At 40.1% G+C, this 21,787-nt stretch overlaps 1 protein-coding gene across 5 annotated transcripts in view; it reads right to left on the reverse strand.

Annotated features, from left to right (window-relative positions):
* Window positions 1–21,787, reverse strand: part of ttc28 (tetratricopeptide repeat domain 28) — a 185,322-nt gene that overhangs the window by 105,186 nt on the left and 58,349 nt on the right. Inside the window, exon 1 of one of the 5 annotated variants that reach the window (XM_055019432.1) lies at window positions 19,956–20,308. The exons of the other annotated variants lie outside the window; for them this stretch is intronic. Within the exon in view, the coding sequence (XP_054875407.1) occupies window positions 19,956–19,982 (27 nt within the window). The 5' untranslated portion in view covers window positions 19,983–20,308. Of the gene's footprint in view, window positions 1–19,955; window positions 20,309–21,787 lie in introns of those variants that run through there. 5 annotated transcript variants of the gene reach the window in all.

Genomic DNA, 21,787 nt, shown 5'->3' on the forward strand with positions numbered 1-21,787 from the left:
TTAATACCAACATTATTATTTTGTCAGTATTTCGCTACAACTCCACATTTGAGCTCTTCAGGTGTCCATCCACCACTATGAAAAAAGGCAAATTGTTTTTAATATTTACAATGAGTGTACTCTTGGACTTTATTTTGGCAAAAAAAGATCTTGGCTATAAAACATGGGGGTGTTGATAGGTAGTCTGTTCCTCCTGCTGCCAAAAATAATGGATTAATCCTGGAAGGCTATTGATGTAGAGCTTTTCTCCTTATAAAATTAACACTGGGGGTCATTGTTTGAGAGTGTATCAAGCGACCAATCAACCAATCACCTTCAAGACTAGTGAATCGAAAACAGCTGAACATTATTACAATCGTGGTCTGAAAAGTAACTCCAGTAAATATGTCAGGTAAATGTAGAGGAATTTGAGTAAAACTGTGCAAAACTGGGCATCTATCCAACCTCTCGTCCTCACTGACACACACTATGCATGCCCACCAACTGTTCTCTTGTTAATCTGCATGAATATTTATCAATGTTTCACTGGGACACTAGCTAAGATGCAATAATTGAGTTGGAGTGGCCATAACCACTGTTTCCACTGGGACCAATAAAGATGTTACATGACCAGCTGTGGGCAGAGCCAGTCTGACGGCCTCGCTAGTCTGCTGGCTATAATGTGTGTTCAAGGCCTTAAATTACATAAAACACTACTTCTGTTTGACATAAAATCCATCACGGCCAGAGAGGGGTGTATGTCTCTTCTGTGTGTGTCTGTGAGTTTGCACTGATGTTGTCTAAGTGTGTGCACCATATGCAGGGTCATCAGTCTGCCCCTGGCATCATGTGTTGGGAGACCACAGAATTTATCTGGAGCCAACAGATCAGGCGTCGCCGTCTGTCTGATGTAACCAGCAAAGCTGAGCTCTGCCTGCATTAACATCACGCACCATTAACTGCATTCAGGGAACACAACTGGGCTGGGAAGTAAGCAGAGGTGTTATTAGTGGTGTTACTACTGCTGGTTCATTTAACTGATTTTATGCTAAACATTATGACTGCTCTGAGATGGAGCTAATAATGCTGATGATCTTGTAACAACAACACATGTAAAGGTCTGAAATATGTTAGAATGTAGGAGAACAGTTGGTTCTTGTAGTGTGAAGTGTTGGATGAAGGACAAATTCAGATGTAAACACTGCTAGACTTTCAGACGTTGTAGGAGTATCTAACAAAAATGCAGGGTTCTTCCTGCAAAGATGAATTTTTGGCATCCCTCAAAGAGCCAGCAGAAAGGAAAATCACAAGAGCCAAAATGATAACATGGAATGGTTTGTTGTTTTTTTTTGCTTAAGCATAACAAATTTTGCTGTGGGCTGCACAGTTGCTTGGCGGTTAGCATTTTCACTTTGCAACTAGAAGATCTACGGTTCGCGTCCTGGCCTTGCTGGCATCTTTCTGCATGTTCTCTGTGCATGTGTGGGTTTTCTCTGGGTTCTCCAGCTTCCTCCCACAGTCCAAAAACATGCTGAGGTTAACTGGTGACTCTAAATTGTCCATAGGTATGAATGTGAGTGTGACTGTTTGTCTGTATATGTAGTCCTGTGATAGACTGGTGACCTGTCCAGAGTGTCCCCTGCCTTCACCCTAATGGTACGTGTCCACCTCATCCCTCAGTTTCTCACATTCCATTCTTTGTCTATGTGATATGCACCGCGTTGCATGCTGGTTCCGTTGTGGTGCGTTTCGAGCTGCGATCTGCGTCTCCCCGGAGAGGGCCGCAGCTCATTTGCATAAAGTAGACTTGAGTTCTACTTTATGCAAATTCGATGTGGCGTGCGGAGGTCCGATGCATCACAAAACTTTCGTCAAACGTCTAAACTAGCCATTGTTGAACTAAAACGAGGACAGATTCAGCAACTGCACAGCTTATTTCTCATCTTAAATGCTTTCAGAAACACTTTGCTGATACTGTTTTCGTAATAAAAGAGACAGTTTGCGACTGAGCCACCATGTTGGTCCAGCTTGAAATCTAGGAGCAGACAGAACCCGAGTCGATGCGTTTGTCCAATCAGGGACAGGCAGGATAGTTGGAGAAGAAGGTCGGCAGAAGTTGAACACCGCCTACTGGTTGCAAGAACATGCCCAACAATCGGGCGATTTTCAGATGCGGCACGTTTACATGCGTGAAAAACAGATCAGGTGGACACATACCATTAGTCAGCTGGGATAGACTCCAGCCTCCCACGACCCTAATAAGGATTAAGCGGTGTATAGATAGTGGATGGATGGAAATATTGCTGTCAAATAAGCTAACACAAACACATTGCTGTACCAAACATGCAAATCTCCTCAGTTGCCCACTTGCATCACTTAATGAAGTAGTCTGTAAAATCCAGACCTCTGTAGGATCTATAGGCAGCAGAAAAAACCCCAACAAATGCACACAATGCACTGTCTGTGTGAGACATCAATGCAAAAGAATGTTTTGAGTTGAAACTGCACCAGAGGACTACATCTGAGAATCGGCCACCGGTGACGTTGTTTGCCCCAAATCTGACAAATGTGATGAGGACTAAAGTTCTGTTTTGCAACTTCATACCACAACACAATCTGCTGACGGCTGCAGCAGATCACCTGACTGAACTTTGACCACAAATATGCTGATGTGCATATTTCTTTATGATCCATGAGATTTTATGTATACTCCCAGAAGTAATTTAAATGAGGGAAAAATCTGTATAATTTATGGACAATTTGTAGAAGTGGCATTGTTTGCTGTACGCAGACCAACCTTATTGTCATGTGTAATCACCCCCCAAAGCCCTATTCTGAGCCAGGAGAAACACTGAAGTGGTACCAGGGTTCACACCTCCAACCCCATTTCTTGAATGTAAATAACTGGCTCTAACCTGACTGTTTTTGATTATTTCATTGCACTTTTTGGCATGACAAAGGTCTGAATAGGCAAATTAACAGTCAAACAAAGATAAATTTTAGAATTAGATATTGTTTTCACAAGTTCGTTAAGGAACAAAGAAGCGCTTTAAAGATGTGTTCATTCATTAGGCTGCAAGAATCACAAGTCTAAAGGGGGTAATAAGGTATCTGCAGCTAAAAATCTAAATGAGTAATTCTACCTCCTAGTGGCCAAAAATCAATAAATTCAGCTTTGAAGAGGAAAAAAAGCAAGTTTCTAGCAATTTTGCTGGAGAAACAGAAATCAAATAAATGATGTAAATGTGAAATTCCCTTGACAGTAAGTAGCATGACTTACATATTTTGGAAAACAAACTCACTGTGGGTTCATTTTCTATTCTGGTCAGGGCCACAGGATCAAAGCTCTCTGAGTTAAATGGGTTGCTGATGATGGGAGAGTTACTTCTTAAATGCAAGTCAACACATGAAGATGGTAAAGCAGGGCGCATTTTTTCAATCTTCCTTTGAAATGTGATGTCTGGAGGTCAATGTAAAGGGCCAGCTGACACATTTTTCTGTTTTTATCTCCTCCTGAAGAGCTCAGAAGCTCTCTTCACTGCAGCTGTTCAAACACCTGATTCCTCGCTTCAAACCTTCGCTCTCTGTTGGCTTCTAGTAAACACGGCTTCCATCTTGAACACAAACACCACAAGTGCGGTTTTCTTCACAGTACATTTTATCAGTCTATGTGGATAACCTGGGCAGGACGTCAGCTTAGACATTTAACCTCAGCGTGCAGGCAGAATTACTCCAAAGCGAGAGCTCTGAATTAAAGAAAGCATTTTCACTGTCGCACACAAGTAATCCAAGTTAACCTCAGCATGCAGGCTGCAGTCCCCGAGTGACCAAAAGCAATTCCCTTTTTTCGTCTCTCTTGGCTCCACTTTATCTGCAAACCCAGACCCTGAGTCATTCCCTTGACCTTTCATGTATGTGAATACACTATATCAGCCACCATCTTTAGAGACGTCTCCCTCTCTCTGCACTGCACGCACACCCAGAAACACACTTAGATCGCAGCACTTGAAAGAAAAAATATGCATAAAGGGGAGACGGGGAGGGGAGGGGGACAAGTGGCCTTCTGATCCTGTTAACGGCAGAACAGCGGAGGGGTTTGGTTCTCTTGCACTGGGTAATTAGGCTGTCAGTCATTGGGTGGCGGCTGCATTTGTGTGTGTGCGTGCACTTGTGCAGCGAGCTGGGTGATCGTTTGATTGCCTCAGTGACCTCTGACTCTCTAGGGAGCAAGTATACCTGTTGGGGGAGGCAGTGGGGGGTCAGTATGAAGAGCTACTAGAACGCAGCTGCTCATTTTTATGTCACTGAGATTTATTAGCAGAGACATCCACCGCACCACACCATGAATCAACAATTGACAAGTGTGCTGTACTTCATGTATATTATGCATACACATCCCAGAAAGATTCTTGGGTTACGTCCACAATATTCATTTCAACCTTAAAAAGCAGCAGTGCCTGATTTGGTTGCAACTCTCTGCTCCTTTGATGGTACAACGTGGTTATAGTCAACCTTACATGCTGATGAATAGTTTTAGTTCACACACTGGTTTTGCATTGACATTGATATTTACTCCACCAGGGAACGGTGGAGTTATGTGACAATCAGCGTACATTTGTCCGTCTGTTTGTCTGTCTGTTAGCAATGTTAATCAAAAACAGATTAACGGATTTGGATGAAATTTTCAGGGATGGTCAGAAATGACACAGGGACCAAGTGATTAGATTTTGGCAGTGATGCAGCTTATAGTCTGGGTCCACGGATTTGTTAAAGATTTCTTTATCATTACAAGATAGCACCACGGTGTCACTGTAACTATGACTACAAGTGAACACTACATCAGCTGCCTGTTGATCATATTTTAAGCAAGTAATGGCTTCTCTACTGTACAAAGAGCACAAAATTTTTTGTGTTTTTACAGAATTGGATGACAGCAAACTTTACATTTTTGGCAAATGTTTGAGTTATTTTTGTTTAATTAGACACACAAAGTATTGCACATTCAACTGTTGATCCATGATGCAGTTAATTGGATGACTCTTAATAAAAGCTGCAGCACAAGGATTGTAATGAAAAATCAAGATTTTAAGCTGAAATTTGGTTAATTTTCTTGATGGAATGACAGCTCACATGTCACATAATTAGAGGACAGTAAGGAAGTTAGTATAATTTTTTAAATTCTTAAAAGAAAACATGCCTTTCAAACCCCCTGACAAGTTGTGGGGTTAAGATGGTAAAACAAAGTACCAGTACAGTCAAAGTATGTATATATATATATATATATATATATATATATATATATATATATATATATATATATATATATATATATATATATATATATATATATATATATATATATATATGTATATAGTCATACTGTTTGTTGTGTCTGCATGAAGTCAGTATAAATTGCGGTGCATATCCTTTCAAAGTGTGTTTTCATTTCTTTTTGTTCATTTCTTACGTCAAACAGTGAGCAGGGTCAGCAGCCCTCCTCCTCTCTTTCTGCTGCACCGCCTTAATTAGAGCCAAATCATCCAGGGAGAGATGAGGAGAGGTGGAGGGCAGAAGGGGAGAGAGACGGAGCAGCACTGAGACCAGCGATTACTCGGGGGAAGCCTTCATGCTTACACTTCCCATCCAGTGAATCAGGGCAAGGAGAGAACACATTTCTAATGATTCCCTACAAAGCTAATTAGAGCTGCTCTCTGTTTCCAATCCTTCCTGATCAGGTTGCGATAATTCATAGAGCAGCAGCAGCTTTCAAGCAGAGAGCATCCAGCCATTAATCTGCCATGCCTTTGGTCGTCTTGTTATCCGAGCACATTCCTGTTCCTGAGCATGATACAGACAATCTGATTTGCTGATTGAGTGCTGCATGTATTTTTTCAGAGTGTAACTGATTCATTGACAGCTCTTTTATTCAGCCTCACTAATTCTATTAAAGGATTATCTGGTTCAAACACAACAGATGGGAATGAAAAAGAAAGACATGTATATGGATTTAATGCAGAAACGCACATTTACTTCCAGTTGGCCATTTGCCAAACCTTTCCTCTGAAAGCTAGCGAATGAACCAGGACTGCTTCATCCCAAGACTGGAACTGGAAAAAATTGCTTGGGCATGGGACATCTACAAAGTTCTGATAGCCTGCTATCTCTGTGGCTGACTGGATGATTGCAATAAAATGGACGGGTGCAACAAACACACACAAAAAAATTGTGGATTAAGTAGAAGTAAAATGTATCATCATTAAAAAACCATAAAACTAGGGATCAGGGTATTTTTAACTGATTGTTGTCAGCACAAGCTTGATCCCAGTTCTGCGTTCACAGTGAACATTCGCATCAACACAGTGCTGATGTTGCTGATTTGGTCAACAGACACATGATCTGGGCTGCAAAAGCAGCAACACATGCCACAGTGGTGTAGGAACACTGTCCTACTGAATCCCAGCGTATTCCAAACATATGAGCTCTAGCTGAGGTCATTAAGCATCACAGAAGTCTCAGTCATGGTGCCCGTTGCTAACCAATCCTCCACAAAGCAGCTTGGAAACATGAAATTGCCTATAGTCCAAGTGACCACCTCCTTGCATTGATACAGAATTAACAGTAAGTGGCTCCACCCAATGGAACAACTAAATACTACAGATAATCCACAATATATTTTCTGACACACATGTAGAGAATACATGCAAGTTTTCACCGTCTTTTGGAGCCCGTGGAGCCTCAGTACACCCTATACTCACCACACTATATTTCAGACAGAGCTTTACAGGGCCTGTACAACAAGGGTAATGACCACCGAAGTAACATTAAAGAACAGAAATGCAATTTCTTAATGTGTTGCAGAGCTGTTCAGTTGTCAAGCATAGATTGATTTTAATAACTTCAATGTACTTAAAGTACATACCATCTCAGAAATACGAAGACTTCGATGGCAGATCTGCCACTGCCATCACTGTAAACTGCATATATATGCCATGACAGAATGGAAAGCTCAACAAGTGTGATGACAGGCTGCTTTTTCAATTTAATGAGAAAATGAAGCATATTACATGTGTGAGGTTGCAGCAGACGTGGACACAGGGTGTTTTAATGGCATTTGAAAAGGTGACAAAACCCTCATACGGCTGTCAGCTTGGACAGATGCTCACATAACGATGCCTGGACTGGAGTCAGGCATTCTTCTGCAGGTATTTTCTTTGTCTTGACATTCGACTCTCCCTTTCCTTTCTCACACATTTTCTCCTCCCTTCTCTTCCAAAAACTCTTGAACCACACCTCCTCTGACCTTTTGATGAAAAACAAACTCATTTTGAATTGTCATAAGACGCCATGAACTATCAATCTGCTGTGATGGTAACACAGAAAAAGCAGATTTCATTTCTTCCTTACTACTCTTATCAGCGTAATCAAACTTGTGATTAGCCACAGTCTCCTCTTCATCGTGAATTATCCACATTCGTTTTATTTCCTTCAGTTTTATACCATTTCTGAGAAAGCTGATACTTTTTCCCCTGGATTAGGACCTTACTATGAGCTGCTTGAAGGCTTTGTTCTGACTGAAATATCTCATCTACTACTGGATGGATGGATTTTGTGCAGACGTACTGACTTTGGTGATCCTCGGACTTTTCCACCATGAGTTTGACATTTGTGGTTTCGAGTGAAATGTCTCGAAAACGACAGGATGGACTGCCATGAGACATGCACGTCCTCTCTGACATTAACATTTAGCTCAGAGCTGTAGCCTCACATGAGCCGCCAGTCCAGCCAGTTTATTTATAGAGTATATTGTAAGAACAACATCCAAAGTGATTTACCGAGAGATGAAATCCTGGCCGTGCTTGATGGATGATCACAATCAAATAAAAACACAGACATAGATCAGACAATAAGACTACATTAATAAAAGCATGAAGTATCGAGATTAAATCAAACACAACTGCAGAGAGATCAAGTAAACAAACAAAAGACAGGCTTCTCAGTTATCTCTTTATGATGATGAGTAATGGGCTAAAGAAAGGACATGAATATTTAGGCAAGTTTAAAGATATTAATAAAGAAGATTTATTAATGAGTGGCAACTATTTTAATGTTCTGAACTCCAAATGCACCAGAGCATTTGAAAGTGATGTTTTGAAAAATCTCCAAAATTACTCTATTTATAAAATGTAAAAAGACTTTCCACAGTTTCTGGCTGTGCTTGAGCATATCATGTTTGACACGTAGTTTCTTCAAAACAACTAACCAAATCTCAGCTAAAAATCATGATATGTCATAAACATCACTTTATTTTACATGTCCCACTTGAAAAAAAATCACTCAAAATACACCATTGGCACCAGACCCTGTAAAAAAATGTAAAATTCTAAGATCCTCAGCACAACTAAGAAGCCATGACTGTCTCAGCTGTGAGCAACAGTCAGGAGGTCAGATGAACTGCAGGCTGTGTTTCCACAGAACAGAGAGGAGACAAAAAAGTGAGACTGAGAGGAAAGCACAAGGTACTGGGTCAATAAAATAATGCAGAGATTGAAAAAATGAAAATAGGAAAATCTCTATACTGCAAATAAGATTGGTTTTAAGCCATGGAGGTTGTGAAACTTCCTTTATTCCAAAAATAAAGATGTATTTTAGCAATGTCTGCACAACATAAAGTCAATTTATTGGAATACAGCAAGTGACCAATGGTAAAAATTGACAGCGGGGCTGAGGGTACTCAACTATTTTCAAAATAACTGTTGGTGTCTCACCTGTCTGAGTCAACTGCAGCTTGTGGTGTCTATGGATAAGCAGATGTTCAGCAAGTGAGCAGTTGTTGTAATATCAAACAACCACAGGAAAAAGACTGCTGATAAATTTTAGATAGTTTTTGATTTAAATACTTTGCAAATATCAAGTCTGAAGTCACTGTCAGTGTTTACATCTATGCAGTACTAGTGTGCGACAACTATTTGTCAGCATGTAAAGTTAATTAATGCCACACTGTACCAACAAAGGGGTGGAGAGGTGCAACCAAATCATGTGGTCCCACCAGCAGGCACCAAAGAGTAATCTAGAGCCTTGCTTCAAACTAACTGACACCGTGCCAAAGAAGTCACTGGTGTGGCTGCATTTTGTTCAGATCAATGGACAAAAAGTTGTGTGTAAACTATGCAAACAGCAGTTTATATATCATGTCTCAACAACCAATGAGGCAGATCATCTAAAAAGGGGAGCTAACTTGTCTGTGTTTTATTCCTCAAAAGTTATAGTGCTGCATCACCAGTTGATATAGTTCTATTTTCAGAAAATATATGAATATGTGCAGCTGGTCTGCTGTCATCACTTTAGCATAAAATAACCAGGTTCAAATGATTTAATAAGCTGCAGTTACTAACTTTTATGTTGATTTCTAGTTCATTTAGCCTAATAAGGCTGGAAGGAAGACCAAGGTAGGTAAATTGTAACCAAACAACTGGTTGGAGAGCAGGTGTGATTTCAGCTGACCAGCATTTTCTTTGGTTGACTATAGCCCTAATCTTTAGTGTGTAACTTTCCAAATACATAAATGAACATTTACACACTAGATGAATATAAAATGTAATCTGCTCTTGGAAATATGTTTCCTTCAAAACATATTTGCTGCTGCAAATGACTTCAATCTAATTCCTCGGAGACAGTACAGCTCCAGTAAACACTGTTTACATTATTTTCCTCTAATGAAAGTTCCATTACTGCAAAGGAGATCGCTCAGGTATGGCTGTGTATATTCAGAGCAGCTAAACATTCTGCTGCTGCTGTCACGTACAATAATTATTAATGGAAATGGTCCCAAAAGGCAATTAATTTACAGCGTTAGTACACCTCTGACTGCATGTTTCCTATATTGCTCGGTTGCCTCCTTTATTCTCTCATTAATGCTGGGGGCTCATCAGTAAGCATGGCCCACTTTAGGCTCAGTTTTGATGAGCAGCTTCTATATGAGCCAGCCAGTGAATTGTGATGTCACGCCCATTGTCTGCCAATTACAATTCAATTTAGCAGAAGAAACACTCGGCAATGTGATTATAGGCAAGAGATGGATGGTGTGTGTGTGTGTGTATGTGAGAGAGAAACACATAGAAAGTCTTAGTGGGGGACCTTTATATGAGGAGATTTGTGCTGTTTTCCACCTTTCACTCAGCACTTTCATATTCTGAAGTGGCTTCCAGTTTGTCTCCCTCCTCCCAGTCCTCCAGAGACTTTCCACAGTCAGTTGGCTTAGCTTTTTCAGACAGCGTGACATTTGTACCTCCCCACTGCCTCGCTAAGCCGAAGCAATGAACACAACAGGCACACACAACACACTGTTCACATGCGCACACCCACACACACTCCTGTAGCTGCAGGACTAGAAGGGAGTCTGATAATGTGTATCGGAAACCTGTCGCCTGTTTAGGTGAATATGTCACATTTTCAATAGCTTTTTATCCGAATTATTTACAGTAGACATTTGTGATCCTCGCTGCCTCTGGTGCTTTGTTCAACAGTGAAGCGTGAGCAAAGACTCAAAGCAAATAAGGGGGAACTCGTTAATGAAGCCCCATTTAAAGCTGCATCTATTGTTACCTGGTTTTAATCCAGTCCACAGTGTATGTGCATGATTTTTCACATCCTTCCCACCAATAATTATAGCTCAGTTTACCTCCTGTTTTTTAAAGCAACTAGTCCTCAGAATCTCAAGAGGTTTCTGAGCATTATTTTTTTTTTTTGCTCCTGTCGTGTTTTTACTCACTGTGGGCTCATTTTTCACTGCAATATAAAGTCCTGCACCTCTAGGAAAACAGCACAACCATGGATAAGAGTAGCAAGAACTCAGAACTGTCTACTGCGATCTATGACACTGGTAAATACCATAAATTCTAAAAGAATACAAATAAAAAAGTTGCATTTCTACAACATTTTCTACGAAAAAAAGAAAGGGCAAGGCATAGTTCTCTGTAGAAGATCCCTGGTTCACATCCCAGCCTGGGATCTTTCTGCATGGAGTTTGCATGTTCTCCCTGTGCATGCGTGGGTTTTCTCTGGGTTCTCCGACTTCCTCCCACAGTCCAAAAACATGCTGAGGTTAACTGATAATTCTAAATTGTCCATAGGTGTGACCCCAATGAGGATTAAGTGTTGTATAGATAATGGATGGCTGTTAAAAAATATTACTGATTGCAAAATCAATTAAGATGATGCTAATTTTGCTACTTTTAATGACTTAGGTGATGGTTGAAAGTCATTTTGAACAAAGAGAAAAATGAGATGGGAAACTTTGCAAAGTTCCAAAGTTTCTTTCCAAAGGTTTCCATCCTAATTTTTACTTAATAAGAGCTTTCAAAACACGACGAGAGATTCTGTTTCACAAAGGCACAAAGAAAAAATCCACCAGAAGCAGAACAACTGTTAGGATTCTCAAAACAAGAGGGCAACCACACATCAGTGTAAGTAAAATCTAGGTTTCCTCAAAATTATCTGTTCTGACAAGCTGCAGGGCCAAAACCCTTCAAAAATGGTTGTATCACAGTCACATGTGTGCATACCGAGGCCCACACTAACGCATCTACACAGAGTGAAATAGTGGCGTCCCAGCACTGTTGGGTCAGCTCCACTGAGACTCCAGGCAGGTAGGCTGCTATAAATAGGTGCAGCTACCAAACATATGCACACACAGAGCACACACATTATCCCTATTCTTTCTGTTATTCCCATCATGGCACGGAGCAGTCTCTCCCTCTGCGCCTCCTCCTTTCACCTCCCCCTCTGCTATTTATTTCTCCTCAGCTCCCCGCTTGCAGTGACTCTCCCACTCCATGAGGTAAGTAACAGAGACCTTGGCTGTAGGCGCCTCTTCATTTTCTGTTTGATCGCAGGTCCAGTGCTTGAATGTGCACACACTGTACGTCTGCAGATGTGCTCACGTCACTTCAGTCCTCTCTTTTCTTTGCAGTGAAGCTGCTGGAAAGCGCATTGCCTTTGTCAGACAAACAGAGAAGCAGTGAAAAATGACTCACAGATAGAAGGAGATGTGAAGGACAGGGCAGATAAAGATGGAGGCAAAAGGGTAAAGGGGAAGTCTTTTGAAGGGAAGACACGGACTAGGTATCATATATCTACCAAAAGAAAAAAAAATCTTAATTTGCTTTATTTCCTGAACAGGAATCAGAACATTAGTCAGTCAGTCATTTTCTGTCACTGCTTTTGTTTAAGTTACAGAACTACTTAATTAAATCTTGGCACAATTACTTCGTTCGGTAGAGCAAAAGGTTAAAATGTACTTATTTAAACACAAAGCTCCTGTTGCTTTCTCAGCGTATAAGGTGGTAAATCCACCATGAGCAAGCATAGCCTCTAAAAACCACAGGCACCTGACATGTGTAAAAGCTTTTGTGAAAACAATATGTAAAAACTCATTCTGATGTCAGACTTGTTTGAAATGAAGGGTATTCAGTTGGTCACAATCTGCAACCTTACTGCTAGATGCCAATAGCTCCTACACACTGAACCGCTAAATGAATAAAACAAGTTAAAAGAAGCATGGAACTCACGGTTCATGCTCAAGCCAAATATTTTAAATCCCACTTGTTTCCTATTGAGCACACACAGTGCCATGCACATGTACAGTATGAATGCATCAGTGCTGATCTGCCAACACTGCAAAAAAAAAAAAAAAAAGCAAATCAGTCTAATATCTTGGCAATTTGTGGGCTGGTGATGTAAAGGAGAGAAAAAAAGATCAAAGGTAGCAACATCACATTTTGAAAATATAAAATAATCTCTGCTTTATGCAGCCCGACCCTCGGCACAAAAAAATGCTGAAAGCTATGAATAAGTTTCTCTTTTAGTGAAAGGAGGCATACCCACTTTAGCACACTTGAAGAGAGTTGCGAAAAAGCTGTACTGCCTGCAAAGAAAGCCCAGTAGACAGATTTTAAACACATTCACAGATAAAGTGAGTCATTATAGGCAGATGAAGTGAGACGGGCCTGATGTTACTCCACATCTGTTCTGGTTCAGTGGCTGCAAAGTGTAGTAGAGAAGCTACAGAGAGGCTCTGTACTGAGGTGTGACGGCAGTATCTCATTCAAACGGGCTTACAGACTAACTTAAAGACAAAAGGCAAGAAAACACAGAGCAGCAGGAGGAGGGGAGGACCAGTAGTGGTGGGGGTTATGTGGTAGTCACACATGGTCCTCCTTTTGTCTATGTTCTGCTTACATGAAAGAAAAACTGTCTTATCCGTGCTTCTCCTCTCCGGAGAGCAGTAAAGGGATAAAGGGAGGAGCAGCTGAAACGAGCAGAGAAAGAAAGGGAATAACATCATCCTTGGGACAGATTAGACCTCTGGAAGAGACAGTATCTCTATGAACAGACATTGTGATAGGCGTGAAATAAACGGAGAGGTATATCAAGAGCAGGGAGACGGGAAAAAAAAACATGTCCCGAGGATATTAGAGCCGTGCAGCTCCATCAACATGACAAGCTCCTGGCGGAGCGCTGTCCTCTCAGCCCGGAGATGCACTGCATTTCTGAGAGAGAACGTCTGGCTTTGGTCAGCACTGAGGGAATTCCTTTATGCATAACCATTTTCTGCTTCTAAAATTCAAAGAAAGAAAGAGAAGCTGCAGACACAAGGACACTTTAAATGTAATTCTATTCATCACTGAACCCTGGGAAACTTCATATTTTAGTTACACTCCTACGCTCAGTAGGCATCCATTAAGACTAGTTGTGCGGGTGTGTACATTAAATACTGCTGTTATATTGTGAATACCAAGGGTTAAAGACACAGAATAACTCCTCACGCATTTATTTTAAATCATTAGAAGGACAACCCTTTTTGAATAACAGCCAACTCTGCAGCTTTAATTTCAAGGAGTACTATAGCAGGATTTTTTTACATCAGTCATGTAAAAAAATGTCTTTGTAGACTAAGACAGAAAAACCTGAAGGTTAATGAAAAGCTAAGGTAAAAAGGCTGTTGTTCACTTTATTTGCAGGTTTATGAAACAGTGACTGTCTTGACTTGACATATATATATATATATGAAAGCAACACACACATATATATACATATACATATACACACACACACACACACACGAGCAGAAAATATGTGTATATATATATATATATATATATATATTTAGTCTGGGGGGGATTAACGTAATAGTATATAATAATAGTAATACCGATAGCGCGACATCGTCCGATGAGGGGGGGGGGGCGAATATTCGGATCTCAAAATTAATATCCGGATACCACCATCAGGACCGAATATTCGGATGTTTGGATATTCTGGTTTAGCCCTAACATATATATATATATATATATATATATATATATATATATATATATGTTAGTATATAGAATGGAATTGAATTGAGTTGTTGCTGTTGAACTAGAAATCCAAACGCTGGCGGCCTTTTCTTATTAACCCCATAGCAGATTTTGGTTACCATTCACACGCCCTTTTTGCTCTTCGTAAACACAGACTGCAATTCAGTTGAAAATTCCCTGAATTTTTGTCACGTGACCGTTGGTCACAGTTGAGTCAATTGTTGCTTCATGGTTGTGCCTAGGATTTCTGAATTTTTTTGCATTTTACAAAATCTTGTTAATGCCAATGCTATATATTTTTTGCAAATTTTCAAGTGAGTTATGTAGAATAAAGTGACTTTGACAAAATATATGACAATTTTAAGCTGAAATTTGAGTAATTTTTACGACAAAACCAGAAGTTGCACATAATCAGTTCATGGACCATTGGACAATTGAAAATCTGACGACTCTCTCTGTTTTTACAATTCCTGGTGTCATTTTGGCGCTTTAAAAATGTACATTTCAAAGATGTTTTCTTCCCACTGTTACCAAAATGCTTGTTTGAAGGGAATGCTTGGATTTATTGGATTGGATTCCTCTTTATAATATAATACTGTAAGACTGGACCCTACTGTGCAAAGTGTCCTGATATGAGAACCTGGGATTTTTTAATATAAATTCTATCAGTCTGGTCTAAAAGAAAAAGTAGGACCATGTCCATATTTTAAAAATGACAAACTGCCTGGTGTATGAAGGGAGAAGCTGTGTGAATCACCAGCTGCTCAACTCAAATTGCATCTATCTTTTGCTTGAGTGTTTCCTCTGGGTCTCCGTCATTATTTGCTGCAGAGCAGACTCTGTAGCCTGCAGTGCATCTTTTCTCTGGATTATAAAAGAATGTGGTGATTATTTGGTGGACACATTCAAACAATATGTCTGAGCAAGTCCTCGTGCAGAGGGGTTTTAGATGGAGGGTTAAGTCTTAAATCCGAGGCAGGAGTGTAGCTTTAAGCAGCTTAGCTGCATTGTAAGTAAACACATTACACCAAGTACTCCGCCAGTCTGACCGAGCAGAAAAGAATATGAAATGTTTCATGAACTCCTGCTGGGAAAATATCAATCCCTCAGGGAGAAACGAAGAAAGGAATAAAGTGCTGAAAATAACAAAACATGCGAGTCACACGTCACAAGGTCTGCTCTCATACATCACAGAATAAGTTCAACTGTGATTAAACTTAATATCAGTACAGTCCACTAGCTCTCAAAAACCCTTCTTAGCCTCTTCTCTCATAGAAACGACATTACTGCTTGTTTGTTTTAACTAAATATGTTTGGAGGGAATAATAACGACAGTCAGCATTATATATATGTGTGTTTAGTTGTTTTAGTGGAAGAAGTGCTGTTGATGATCAGTTAAGAAAACTGTTTCAAATTTGCATTCCCATCCCTTACATACTGTGGTGTGTAGATTCCTTCCCATGTTACACAAAACTAAGATTCACAACATTGTGCTGCATTCCTGCAAGAACAAAGCAGATGACTGGATTGTTGGGACCTCTTGGTGTTGCAGAATTCTCTCATCGTTTTTTATTGAAGATTTGTAAAGTGGTAATTCTCTCGCTGTTTGTTCTCCCCCAATTCCTGAGGACAAGACTTGGGTTATTAGCGGATAAATGTTTTACTATGTTCACTTAAAAACCAAACCAAACTGCTTTAAGAGCAGTTTGGTTTTGAACTGCAGAGTGAGGAGATTCTACTCTGTGTAGGACCGTTTTAGCATCACACACACCTGTTTGATCCATTAGATATATAAAAATATTAATACATGCAGCTTTAAAACCTGATACGGCTAATGAATTTCTTTACCTAGCTGTGCTTTAAGCATCTAATATGATTTATTCACAGTGGATTTAAACTATATGGGTCAAGGAGGGATAAATAGTCATAAATCAGACGCTAATGAGGACAAATATGAACGTACCTTACACACCTGCTGCTGTATGTTTCACATTATATGCAGAGACACTCACAAAGACGGACACACAATGCCACATATGATCCAGCTGAAATCATTATTATTCATTGTTCCTTCCTCACATCAATCCTCCTCCATCTCTCTTTTCATTCCTCCTCTTCCCACAATAATCTGACAGTGGCAGATTTTAGTCCAGGTTCACACTGGAGACTGATTTTGCATATTCCACTCCCTAACATTTTATTTCTGTCTTTCTGGCATCCATATATTTCACACCATGCCTTTTCACTCGCTCCTTTCTGATTTTAATTTAATTAAATTTCATTCTTTAGATAAGCTGACCCAGAAGCAGCACAAGCAAACTGTGTGTGTTAAAAGGGATCTGCACAAGTGTGTGTGTGTGTGTGGTGTGTACATCTGCGTGTTTGTGCACACGCATAGGCTCCAATTTGTGGTAAGTGGCACTGAGCAGAAAGAGAATACTGATTTTATGGCATCTTACATCATTATATACCAGTCTGATTCAAATTAATACATTGCAGCTCATCTTGCAGGGACTGTCCCAATCCACACTGCCTTCTGCTCTCTGGAAAATAAGAGTGTTTGTGTCTTCACAAGAACTGTGAACTTTAATGTGGGCCTCTTCTATGCTTTACGTGTTCAAAAGATACATTTTAAGGATTCAGGAGCAGATAACTGTTGTACAGTAGATGTAAAACCAAGCAAACATATTCTACAAGTGGCCCGCTGAGTCTCTTTCAGAGGCTTTCGTCACCCAGTGAAGACCCCAAGGCTGTTCCAACATGGGAACCAGAGGGAGATGTCAGGTCAGCGTGGAGGCTTCACACAGCAAACCCTGCATCTCCTCTTCAAAGCCAACACTGCTTAAATGCACAGTATTAAAATACGGACAGTTCCAGCCCACTGTCAGCACTTAGTTTATTAGAAAAGCAGTTCAAACAGCACACAAATTGCCATTTTATAATTGAAATATCTGTTCAAACTCTGTCTCTCTACTTCAAGCTTGTGGCAATGCCCGATTGATGAATTTAGCAGTTTCATTTTTTAGTGTGACCGGAACCTTTTTATTGATCTCATTTGCTGTCACACTTGGGCTGTAGTGTCCAGGTGGACTGATCAATTAGCTGTTCAGTTAAATTTGGTCTGATTCAAACAAATTCTCATTGGTCAGACAATCACGGATGTTAGGTTCAAAAGGAGAAAAGCGCAACAGCCTTCAAGAATGAATCCATTATTTTTGCTGGAGGGAGGAAGCACTCCCTGTGAACACCCCCACATTTTCACAGCTTTGAACTGGACCAACCTAATGTACACTACTAACCATTTATTGCACATTTACACAGAGTCAGATTCAGGACACTGTTCAAAGAGGTGGCTGTGTGGCTGCATTTTGTTTAGACAGATGGACAAAAAAAACTGTACTGACTGTACATCATAGCTCCACAACCAACACGGTAGATCATTTAAACACAGCGAACCAACAAGTTAAATTCCTAAGCAGTACTTGTGCTGGATCACCAGTTGATATAGTCTAATTTGCAAACTGAAAAATGCAGGATTTTTGGTTTTCGTTGAGGAGCAGGTACGATTTCAATTGACCAAGGTTGTCCTTAGTTGCCCTGCAGCTCTAAATTCAACTTATGGACCATGTGTTCATCAACACTTGGTTGAAATCTTTGAAAAACGCTACAGAAGCTCTGATGGTGGTGGATAGACTTGGAAATATCAGCATGAGTAGCAAAAATACATGAAAACGACTGCCATGGGTTACAGATGAATGTATGGCTCCTCGTTTCCCTCATCACCACCATTAGCGCTCTAACAGCTGACTGTATGGCCTTATCAGTTAACACAGTCCTCTGGATGAGAGGAGAACTTTTCCCCACTGGGAGCTCTCCAGTCTTTACAGCTGGATCAACCACTCTTTCCAAAGGAACTGCCGCTCCCTGTGATCTTTGAGCCAGAAACAAATTTGGTTAGGCATCGAATCCCTTGTTAGTTCACACTACCCACTCAATAGATGGAGGAGGTTTTAATATATCAGTGACTGCCTTCTCAGACAGATTTTCCCGCACAGTGAAAAGGGCTGCTCTTACGTGGAAAACCCTTCAAACAGAAAAAGACAAAGAGTCTACAGTCATTTGTGCTTTGAGCGAAAAGCTGAAATCAGTATTCCAACCTGTGGTAGATGAAAAATAATTAACTCAGGTAGATATTCAAACACAGAATGGAAATATTTCCGTCTTCTGCAACCTTATACTTAGTCTCCACTACATGTCACGAGTACATATTTTCTTTTATCTTTTCTGATAATACCTTTACATTCAAAATATACAATCAGCTCCACAGAACAAGAAAAAAAACTATTAGAACTATATACTAAAATGCTGCTTACACATGAACACATCAGTGATAACACCCCAATAATGTCATAAATAGCAATATACCACTCAAAAAGGTCTTTTTTCTACATTTTACCTTTGACATGTATTAAGGTGAGTATATTTGCAGATACTGTTTGTGCAGTATTATTAAGTAAAGGTTTCTGTAATCAAGAATATTGACATTCTTTATTGCTACTTAGAACTAGAACCTTTGGCTCCCTCTGTTTGTGTCTGTTGGTCTCTGCGTCTGTCTGTCTGCCTTCCTTGTTTCACTCACCTGCCTGCACTTTGCTGATTGCTGTAATGCACATCAGCTGCAGTAATCAGTTCACTCCATTCACCTGTTCTCCACCTATTTAAGCTCTGTGCTTTCATTCACTCTCTGCTGGATCATCGACTCACATTCTGTCACAGACTCTGTTTCCCCTCTTGGATTTAGTTCTCCACACCAAACCCTGTGAACCCCTTGTCTGCTTCAGCCCCTTGGACTCTCCTGCTTCCCCCCATCCTGGTTTTTCCCCACTTGGATTCTTTTTTGCTCCGACCTGTTCGTGGATATTCCCCAGCCTTCTGTCTGCCAGTTTTGTTCCCCCACTAACTTCTGGATTCCCTGAGCCCACCTGCTTTGCTCCCTTAGTTCTGTTCCCCCTGATTTCACAGAATTATGTTATCGTAGTCAGTTGTTTTATTTATTTTTTTTAAGAATTAATTGATCACTAAAATGTCAGGAATTGCAAAAAAAAGAAAAAAGTAAATGAAAATATTATTTTACAGTGATATGAACAATGAAAGTGCACTCAGTGATGTTTTACACATTTCTAAAGAAAGAACAAAACTATTACTAAAGGTGATGCCGGTTCATCTTCAGTTTGAGTCACAAACTGAGGTTGAATGCAGAATGCAACACAAACTGCATAAGTGATGTCTGCAGCATCGTCACTGACTCCACAATGGCATGTTGCTATTTTATCTTCATAATAATGTTCATATTTTAGGGCTCTGCACCTCGAACAGGCACCTTTATGATTCTCTGGGCTCCCTGCAGGGACTTTATTCAGCTTTGTGGAGTTTTTTCATCTCCTTATAAAATCCTGCAATAATCCTACACATACATGTTGCTCAGTGTCTTTCAGAAACGGAGCCGTTTAACGGATTATCCTTAATAAAGTGCCCGGCTCTCTGCGCGGCTGTTTCTGTTGATCCGAACGGTGCCGCCACATTCCGCTGCAACTTTGGAGCAACTGCAAAGCCACTCACCTTCTTTCGGGGCTGCCATTTCATCATATTTGTAAGGCAGATATGAGCAGCATCAAAGTGTCACGACAGCCGGTGCGGAGCGATGAGGACGCGGCGGCGAAGGCATCTCAGAGCGGCCGTTCACTGGCTGCGTCCGCCGGCGGACCCGTCGGAGGGAGGAGTAGAGCAGACGCGTGAGAGCCAGCAGCAGCAGTAAGTCAGTGATAATTCCGTTAAAACGACGCTGGAAGACACCGGGAAACACCGAGCAGAGCGCGCCGTCCTGTCATCCAGCCGCCGGGTCGTACAGAGCGTCATCCGTGCGTCCGGCAGCTCCAGCGGCTCCGAGGACGCAAGTGAGCCGAGAGAGGAGAGGGGGAAACCCAACACCTCCTACCTCTCTCTCTCTCTCTCTCTCTCTCTCTCTCTCTCTCTCTCTCTCTCTCTCTCTGTCTCTCTTTCTCTCTCTCTCACACACACACACACACGTTCTTCTCTGTATTTGCCTGAACCCTAATGGAAGGTCTGTCCCAAATTGAGAAGCAGCAAAATGTCCCCACTTTTCATAAATCTGCACTCACAGGTCCAAACTACAAACAGGTCCTCACAAATACACACTTTTGCTCTCTCACTCTCAAGGAACCAACATCATGTAACCTAGTTTTGTTCTCAGCAGCTTTTAGAATAAAGACAACTGCGTAAAAATGGCAAATTATTTCTGGTTTTGCACAGAAAGAATTCACATTCAATTGTAACATTGTTACTCTGCAATGGAGCATAGACCTATAATCCAGAATGTAACTTCCTTTAAAAAAACAAAAGAATTTGAGCATTTTAAAAAAAGCTATTTCCAAATTTTTCCCGGTTTTGTCAAATCGCAAACAATGAAACAGTGAAATCACAAAAAAAGTGTTCATTTACATGTTAAACAAAAAGCAACAACCAGAACAAAACTGTAGATAATGTCCACAATAAAAATGTGTATGTCTTTAAAATTTTGCTATTTTTATGATAGAAGATAGAACTTTAGAAATATTAGTTTTTTGTTATTTTCACTGTTTTTACAGTTTGAGAATATCATGATGTTCCACCTTTTTGAATTTTTTTTTCCTGCGGACATTAATTTTTTGGTTTGTTTGTTTTGCAGTATAGAAAGTAATGCATATATCAATGCACTACACAAAGAAGTTACTGTGAAATCTGAATCTGACTTCGATCTCACAGCACCGTGGATTCAACTTCTTCTAATTCTATCTTTGTGATTTTTTAAGTGAACAGTGTTGGCTGAATTTTGTGTGTAATTTTACTAGATAAGCTCTGTAATTACAATTTTAAAAACCAACAAAAAAACAACTCAAATCTATAAAATACAAACTGAAAAAATGTATATCATATTTTTCAGTAGACATAACTTTTCTTATAAATACCAACAAATGTCTGTAAACTGGTGATGTTTTTGCAGATTTTAATACAGTAAAAAAGTAGTGTAATTTTACGGTAAAATGTAAAAATCTAGGTTTTTAATATTTACAGTTTTGGTCTGGTCTTCTGGGCAAAAGTTCAGTTTTTAAAACTGAATTAAGTTTCTCTTAAAGGTCCAATATTTTCCCATGCAACCAACTGATTGGTTGAAGAGAAGTTACAATTTCATCATTGTTCTTTAAACTCACTACAGTTTAGAACATTTTGAACTAATCTTTTAAAAGTGAAACCTTCTTTTCAAATGTATTGCTTCATCCACAGCCTACATAGTAGTATTTGTCAGCTTTTTTATATTATTCATTTCAAGCAACGTGTGCTGTACCATCATTTCAAGCTTCAGTCACTGCAGTCCACAACACTGTATCTCAGAG

The sequence above is a fragment of the Amphiprion ocellaris genome, chromosome 17, assembly GCF_022539595.1.
Source record: "Amphiprion ocellaris isolate individual 3 ecotype Okinawa chromosome 17, ASM2253959v1, whole genome shotgun sequence".
Lineage (NCBI taxonomy): Eukaryota > Metazoa > Chordata > Actinopteri > Pomacentridae > Amphiprion > Amphiprion ocellaris.